Source organism: Apodemus sylvaticus, chromosome 6, assembly GCF_947179515.1.
Source record: "Apodemus sylvaticus chromosome 6, mApoSyl1.1, whole genome shotgun sequence".
Lineage (NCBI taxonomy): Eukaryota > Metazoa > Chordata > Mammalia > Rodentia > Muridae > Apodemus > Apodemus sylvaticus.
Genome location: NC_067477.1, coordinates 35,177,282 through 35,186,284, shown reverse-complemented (window position 1 = coordinate 35,186,284; position 9,003 = coordinate 35,177,282). Strand labels below are relative to the sequence as shown.

General features: G+C 44.1%; 1 protein-coding gene across 3 annotated transcripts in view; it reads right to left on the bottom strand.

The window, feature by feature from the left end:
• Window positions 1–1,557: 1,557 nt before the first annotated feature.
• Window positions 1,558–9,003, bottom strand: part of Tmed8 (transmembrane p24 trafficking protein family member 8) — a 35,571-nt gene continuing 28,125 nt past the window's right edge. For all 3 annotated transcript variants that reach the window (XM_052185330.1, XM_052185332.1, XM_052185331.1), the window contains one exon: window positions 1,558–7,926. In XM_052185330.1, the coding sequence (XP_052041290.1) occupies window positions 7,709–7,926 (218 nt within the window). In that variant the 3' untranslated portion in view covers window positions 1,558–7,708. The remainder of the gene's footprint in view (window positions 7,927–9,003) is intronic.

Sequence of the window (9,003 nt, the reverse complement as noted above, 5' to 3'; positions counted from 1 at the left end):
GATGCAGGTTAAAATGCCTGGCAAAGCTGAGAGGTCATTGCTCACATCTATAATACCAGCCCTAGGGAAGCTGAAACAGGCGGATCTCTGCAAGTTTGAGGCCAGCCTGGTCTACAGAGTGAGTTCCAGAACAGCCAACATTAGATATAAAAAAAAACCCTACCTCAAAAACAAAACAAAACAAAAAAACCCAACAAACAAACAAAACAAGCCTGGCAGATTTACCAAAGTACAATAGGGAAGTCATTCCTTACTGAACCTGATTCCAGTAGACATTCACACCGAGTCTACTCATTAGTTATAGGCAGGCCTCCAACTTGTTGAGCTAAGACTGAGCTGGGTCTCAGAAGATGAGCATTCCCGCCGGCTGGAAACCACCGAGTCTGGACGCAGCAGAATAACTCGTTAGCCTTTTTCTCACCCTTGGGTAAGCTTGGCTTCTAACACCAAAGGCCAGGAAGAGAAATAAACACAGAGCCTTTCTGAGAGAACAAGATCCAGGGAGGGCAGATTTAAGAAGCAGGAAAGCATTTAGTGACCAGCTGGGCTCCCAGAGCCAGAAGTGTCCACACTGCCAGTTAGTGTCCACACCAGCACAGACACATCTGCTGGTGCTCTCCACCCGGTTCCCCATCCTAAGGAGAAGCCTTACTCCTGAACTAGTCCCAGGACTACGCACATGAGAAGGCCGCTCGTGAGAGAAGCTGGGAAGGGGAACTAGCCCCCTTCCTGTGCAGTGCAGACAGCTTGACCATCTCCAGCCTGGACTAGCTAGTGACAGCTCATCATCTGTTACTCCCCATACAGAGTACTTTGTACCGGGTATGTATAGTACCCTGATCAACAGCAGTAGCCTTCTGCTTGCAATAAACCCATCATTGCTATAAACCTAATTTCCCCAAACCTAGTTCCCATTTTGTAATGTTCTGCCACAAATTTATTTTTATGTTTTAAAATTCTTATGTGCATGAGTGTTTGCCTGCATATATGTCTGGGCACCATGTGCATGCCCGGTGCCTGAAGAGGTCAGAGGAAGACAGGCGATCCCTTAGAACAGGAATGACATAGCTTGTGAGCCACCGTGTAGGTTCTGGAAGCCAGACCCAGGTGCTCTGCAAGACCAACCAGTGCTCAAAACCACTGGGACATCTCCCCAACCCCAAAGATTTTACAATTTAATTCGGTGTGGGTGTTCTGATTGCATGTGTGTCTGTGTACCATGCATGTGCAATGCCACTGGAGGCCAGAAGAGACTATCAAGTTCTGGAACTGGAGTTAGAGATGGTTGTGAGGCACTATGTGGGTCCTGGGAACTGAACCTGGGTCATTTACGAGAGCAGCAAGTGCTCTTGATGGCTGAACTATCTTTCTATCCCCTCTGACAGGAATTTACAGACAGACATTCATATTAGTCTCAGTTTTTCTTAACTTTTAATTCTTAGTCTTAGATTATGAAAGATTAACAAGTGTTTATTGAATACTCTTCCTCTTAAGCTGAAGAGAAAAGATGACGTTTCAAAGGGGCATCAGTCCGGCTTATAAGATAGAACTCAAATATTGTAGGTGCACAGTGAAAAAGTTTATTCATGACAGATTTCAAAACATGGAAAAGAAGACAAAAAATGCACAAAAGCATCTCATAAAACTGTCACATAATATAAAAACACCAGAACCGAGCTGTTAAAACCATGGCTCAGGGTTCATCCATGTATCAGCAACACATTCAGTGCCTTGAGGTGAGAAAATATAGTCTGACAGAAGAAAAACCACTCAGTAGAACAGAAGAACTAAGTAACAATTGGTACTGCGTTCTTAGTGTGCAAACCATACATGTGGACAGCGCTTCTCATGACAGGGTAACATGGGAAACAAGTTGACTCTGATGGATTATTAGTTTGGATTTATTTGTATTTTGAAGAAAAAAGGCAAGACTGTGGGATAGTTTCCCCTCGAGGCCTTTGGTAACCTTGGATGGCATCAGCACATGCTACGAAACAGTAAGGAAAGCGTGTCTTCCTGGTTGTCAGCTGCTTATTAAACACTTACAAAGAAAACACAATCACTTTTAACCAGGGATGGATCAGACAATGGCTGCAAAGTAGCCCTTTGGACGTATAAGCAAACGGCACAGCATGGCTTAGGAAATCTCCAAGCACCTCCCTGCCTTCCCATTGTCCTCATCCATTCTGCTCTCTAGAATCTATCACTTTGATTACAAAGCATTTGCAAATGCTTTTGGTTTGTATTACAAAGCATCAAACATTTCTAATGTGGGTTTCAAAATACTTCCCATTAAGAGAACATAGATATACCAATGTCTTGCATCACGGGATTGCTTTTTCCAGACTGGCTTGTTCTTTAACAAGGCTAAATGGAAATAACTCAGACTGATTAGATGAAAGATAATTCACTTATGGAACAATAATCTCAAAACAGAACACAGATGTATTTCTAACATAAAACATCTTAATAAAATGTACTATTAAGGATATGAGGGAAGGAATTAAGATAATGTTTTCTAGATGAGTCCTGGCCTGAACCTAAGAATGAACAATGACAATAACAAGGAGCCATGAAAGAGCAGGCATTCAACCCTGAGTGAGAGGAGGTGAGGACCCCTGAGGCCAACAGTGAGTTAGGGGCTCTTCAGTAAGACTGGACATCATTCAACTCAAACTTCAGAATCGTTCATGATCCTCTGTCAGAACTTTAAAAAATCATTTCACATATACAATTTTAATTCCAGATAAGCCAAAAAGCTTCCTAATTAAATGACAGAAAACTGAAATTTCATAAAGCAGGGTATATCTCTAGGTCTCTGGGGTGCCATTTTTATTGTATCTTTGAATGAAGAGCCATGCCAGTAGTCTACAGGCTAAGAATCAGATCATGGCTTCAAACCAGGGACCAGCCCTACAACTTTACAGCCAGTAGGCTGTCTCTGTACTTAGTTCATGAGGAATGGCTATTTGTAAAGGAGCCAGATTATCGATACCCTATCAGGCTTTATGTCATTGATTGTGTTTTGTCAGCTTTGAGATAGTGGTTCAGAGTCTCTGGTTAGTCTTCTTGGTTCAAGAGGGCAATATTACATCTCAGCAGGAACAGTGACTGCAATCTGGTCACAAAGTGCTTACAGTGTTTCTATGCATACTTGGATCACCCGTCACTCTAATCCAGTATCACCTAGATAAGTGGATCATCTTTAGGAATGCCTACAGTGTTAGATAAGTTACACAAAGGACAAGTCTGTCAGTGACTAGCATCAGATACACAGAGATCCAGAAGTTCTTCCCTCAGCGTCACCCAAAATGCCACCAGGAACAAAGAGAGTTCTGCTTGGGTCATTGGGAATCAGATACCCAACATGTACCTGAGTTTCGATCCTTATTTTCTATTCCCCAAAGGAGTGTGCACCTCCCTGACCACATGCACACAATGGACATAAGGACTTACTTTTTACAGAACCCATATTCTTTAGCGAAGTACCCACATAGCAGAAAGGACATCAGCTCCCTTCCTTCAGATGAAAACTTGCCTTTTCAAACAGCGAAGAGTCCGAAGGGTACACATGATTCCCCTTTCCCAAAGTGTAGACATTCTACACTTCTGGTCATGGAAAAACCAAGGACAGTGGTTAAAGTGGATGTTTAGCCTCAGGACAAACTCGAAATAGAAGCCCTGATAGAGAAAACTGTGGTGTGCTCTATATGCTTATAACATGTCACTGCTGTCAGACTAGGGAGGCCTGCTTGAACAGTACCTAAGCACTCATGTGACTGCAGGGTTTGTGGGGTTGGACAAATGCATCTTAATTATGCTTTCGAGGATACATTCACAACTGTGGTTTCTGCACCACAAGCTGAACTAACTGACTCTCTCTTCAGCCCCAAAGGACAGAGACAGGAAACTAATCCTCAGGTCAAGGTTACATGTAGCAGAGAAGACCTACCCAAAAATGCATCTAGCTGATCCTGCTGAGATGGCACAGAGGACTGGAGAGGTTTCCACTGAGCACAAGAACAAGCAAGGCTCTGGCTTACAACAGTTCCAACGAACGAAGTAGCACTAGTGCACTAAATGGATTCCGGGACTTAGATGATGGTTTGGCCCCTTTCCCAGCCTCTGTTCTATTCCCTTATAAATGAACACCCTTTACTGTTCATTTAAAAGGCAGTTTAGAAGCAGCACAAACTTAATTTGTGTCCCCTTCTCTCTGTCCACTAATAACGTCTTCTACATAATTATTAGGGTCACTCAATCCCACACCTTAGAATCAATGGACTCTGACATTAAAGGCAACTTTTTGCAGAGTGGTCTTTAAACATAAATATACAATCACAAACTTTAGGGTTTGCATTTTGCCCGTTCCTCACAAAGACGGAACTGAGTACAACTCATCAAAATCAAAATGTATATATTATAAACTCCACAAAAATATCTAATCCCATGAATATATGACAGTTACAGATTAACTTATCTATATTCATATAATGGGACAATATATACTTCTTTAAAAGTCCATTTCTCCTAAATACCAAATAAAATATTTTTAAAGTGCATGAATTCATTCATAGGAAAATAACTAAGAATAGTCTACTTTCAAGCTGCTACCTATTTTCATGCGTTATCTGAGGAGTGTGTTTGCACGTGAGTGTCCTGGGGGATGTGTCAGAGAGCCACAGATGGGTTTCCAACTCTACTACACAATTACCTTGACACCGACAGGCCATTAGAGAGGCTACAGTCGGAAGGGACATACAGCTAGCTTTCTGAAAGATGGAGGCTGACGGCCATTTTTGTTAAGACCTCTTAGGTAGACCCAAGTTGAAAAGAGTAGATCTGTGTAAGCAGGGCTCTCCAACAGAGCTGACACGGAGTATGGGGACATCCTCCAGGTGGATACCGTCAGAGAAAACTAAATGCTAGAGTCTTTGTTTAGAAACTGGCAGTTTGTAATTTAAAAATATATGTGGGATGTAAGTGAATGCTTTTTTGCTTGCTCAAAGTTTTCATAATATGATGTTGGAAAAATAGCACTTTAGATATGTCTTTTTAAAAAGCCTTGTCTCTTAACAAAGTAGCAAAATTAGACAAATTGAAGAAATTTAAGAGAATCCTAATCTCTGCTCTCTTAGAACTCCCTTCTTTAAATGCATAGTATTTATTTGTGCTCTAGAGAGCAGGGCAAGGATAAAAGCAGATAATTCATGTCATTGTTTGATTCTTTAAACTTGAAAATAGAGGGACCAAGGAAATGAAACTTCTTAGGACCTTCAAAGTATATCTTCTGTGTTCTCCATAATTATCTGCATTTCAGTAAATAATACTTTGTCTCTCAAGTTCTCTTATTACAAAAATTTAGTGCACGAATAGTAAATACATCATACTATGGACATATCTTCCTTTAGGTATTTTATGTTCATGAGACAAAAAAATAAAAAACCAACTCTGTGAGGAAAAAAAATCACTAAAAAATAACTGTTGCAGAATGCCCAGCAAGTGACAGGTACATAGAGAGAGGAGAAGCCCCTCAACTTCCCTGCTCTGCACTACAAGAAACAAGCCTAAGGAAGGATGGAGCATCCCCAGGGAAGCCCAGGGGCCTGGCTACCGGGCTAAGAGCAGGTCAGGGGCCTGGCTACCAGGCTGAGAGCAGGTCAGGGGCCCACAACAAACAAGAGACGTGTGGAGGCTGCCACTGACTTGGGAATAGCTCCGAAGAGGTGCTTGTTTGTTTTTTTGTTTTCTTAAATAAAGAGTACACTCAGTCAGTAAAAGCATGATTCAACTTCACCTCAGCTATCTGAGTCCAGGATGAGCAGCTGGTCTGTTTCACTACCCCAACGGTTTACTTGTTGCTTAGAGGGCATGTGGACTTCTGTCAGGATCCCTACAAAGCATATCTGCAGTGATGAAAGAATGGAGCTGTGTTGCTGACTGGCCCGTGAGAGGCTAGGGCAGGTCAGACAGCCCACACTTTGCTTCCTGTTGACAGAACTACAGGATTTGTTCCTGACCACACACCTAAACTGGCAAGATCCCGATTTTTGGGTGATCACTCCTGTAAGACAGAGAGGCTTGGTGTGAGGCAACCACATGATAAAGGAATATGCCAACGGAAACATTATGAAGAGGGTGTCAGAGGAGGAAAAGGACTTTGGCATCCCAAAATAATAGTACTTGGTTATTTCTGACTTGTCAGTCAGTAAAGTTTATCTGCATCCATCACATCTTAGAATCTCACTGAGTTGTACCTAACACGGACTAGGTTAGAGTCCTTCATCTCTGAAAGGCAGATATATTACAATAAACACATGATCATTTTCCAAGCCCTAAAATCATCTTCAGCGCCATAAAAGAGATGGCCTTCGTGGCTCAGAGCAGATGGGAAGCCTTATGAGAAATAGACGGCAGCTGTCTCACAGGCAATCTGAAATGTGCTTTAAAAAACATAAATAAAGTAATAAATAAACCTAATTATTCAAAATTCAGAAAAATGACAGACAAGCCGGACTGGGAAACACAGAGGTGCGGATGGCTGCAGAGGCCCATGCCACTGTGTGCCCGCTCCACCTGAGGCCTTAGCACCTGCTGCTGTGGCCACCCACTACAATACATACATTCCGCCACTCAGAACCTCAGGAGGCACAGACTGTGAGAGGCTGACACCTGCAGGCTTTGGTCAAGTAAGATGCACACACAGCAGCAACAGCAAAATCTCATGATTACTTTCCCTAAGGACCATGAACACCAAAAGCTTTCTGTCCTCAGTGTAAAAAAAACAAACCCAGAATCACTGCAGACATGACTGGGTTTCAAATGCAGACATGATTTGGTTCCAGAGCAAACTTTCTACGTAACACACAAGGCCTAAGATGGGGTGGGGGGACTAATACTTGATTTCCAAAAGGGCAGGTCTGAGATAACTCTGTGGTTACCTTCCACCGTTTCTTCATCAACTACCAGCACCCTTAGTAAGGGAGATAACTCTGCAGACAGGAAGTGATAGAGGCTGCTTTTCTTCTCGTAGGACACTGACCATAGCTTGCATTGCTTAGAGGTTCTTGCTACATGGCAGAAACGCGGACTTGGTAAAGAGGAAGGAGGAAGGGTCTAATCATCAGGAATGGTAACATCCATTCAAGGCAGTGAGGTCTCTCTCCCAGTCTGAGCTAGAGACTGAGACTACCCCGCGGGTGGGCAGGAATATGGCAGTGCTGAGAGGCTGGGGAGAGCATTCTCCATCCGAAATATTGGGCTCTTTCATGGACAGTGTGCTTTCCCCGTCTTCCGGCACCTCAGAATGTAAAGAAGGTAGGCGTTACGGAGGACACTGGCTAATATTACAGGCTCTGGAGAAGAGTGAGCGGCAACCTGCATGATGGGCTTTACCAGAGTCAATCAGGTTTTCAAAAGACATCCTACTTCATTTTAGGCTTCTGCCTCCCATAGGGGCCTGCTGAGAGGGCTTGCTGGAGTCAGAAACAAGAGTGAGAGTCGGGGACCATAGGACAGGAGCACTACACCACCACCTGCAGAAGCCAAGAAAGGAGAAAAGCTATATGGGGTCAGTCGTCAGGCATGCCAGGCAGGGCCTGCGCTTCAGAGCCCCACACAGAACTTCAGGCTCTTGTTCACACACAAGAGGCACCAGCTGGCAGCCTGCTTCAGCCAGCAAACACAGCCTGCCCTAGCCCAGCACCCTTCAGCTAGTGTAGTAGATATGGAAGTAGAGAGTCTTGTTTCGGAGCAAGGAGTACGAGTTATCAAACTTGAGCAAGTAGATGCCCTCCCCGGGGTAGTCATGGCTGCCAGCTTGCACATCTCGGTGGCTGTCCCGCCGGTACACAGGCATGACCTCCCCGTAGCGGCCCCGTAGAGAACTCCTGGAGCCTCTCTCCACATCTCCCACAGGGACAGGCTCTGTAGGAGCAAAAGGACAGAGTTTAAGAGATGAGTTTATAGACTGAATACATCGTGCCTGAAGGTGAGAAAGTGGTTCTCCAACAGGGACTCTATTGTTTTCCCACATACACTAGAAAAAGTTCACAGACACTGGTCATCAACACGACTGTGGAATGAAACTTGCATCTAGTAGCCCAGAGTCCAGGGGTCTCATAAACAGTAATGGCTCCCTTGAGAAACCCTGATCCAGCCCGATAATCTTAGGAGTGTCTGGCTTCCAATGGGGAAAAGCTACTTACAACTGAGTACAACCTGAACCCTTACAGTACATGAAAGGAGCAGCTAACGGAAAGGAAATGCAGGCAAACAATGGTATAATGTGGCCGTAAAACTTCCACTTAAGCCAGGGCATTGGTGGCACACACCTTTAATCCCAGCACTCTGGGAGGCAGAGGCAGGCGGATTTCTGAGTTCGAGGCCAGCCTGGTCTACAGAGTGAGCTCCAGGACAGCCAGAGCTACACAGAAGAAACCCTGTCTCGAAAAAACCAAAAAAAAAAAAACCAAAAAAACCAAAAAACCTTCCACTTATGAAGTGTCCTGAAAAGTACCAGGTAAGGTAAAAGGTCCCCCTTGTCCCTAAATACTTATGCATTTCCTGGTAGTCTTGAAAAAGCAAGTGAAGAAAATGATTCATGGTCATGCAAAGCCAAGGACTACAACGGAAGCTTTGAGGATGCTCCTAGATTCCTCTATTTGTCCTATCTTGAGCAGACACCACAAATAACAAGAACGGAGCAGAGAGGGGCCTGAACAGTGGTTCAGTGCTTGAGAGCACTGGCTGCTCTTCCTGGGGGCTCGCGTCCCAGCACCCACGTGGTGGTTCACAACCGTCTGTAACTTCAGATCCAATGGATCTGATGCCTCTTCTGGCCTCCACAGACACCAGGCACAAGTGTACACAGAATACAAGTAGGCAAAATATGCACATAAAATACAATAGTTAAAAACATTTTTTCTGCAGCACTTGGGAGGCAGAGGCAGGTGGATTTCTGAGTTGGAGGCCAGCCTGGTCTACAGAGGGAGTTCCAGGACA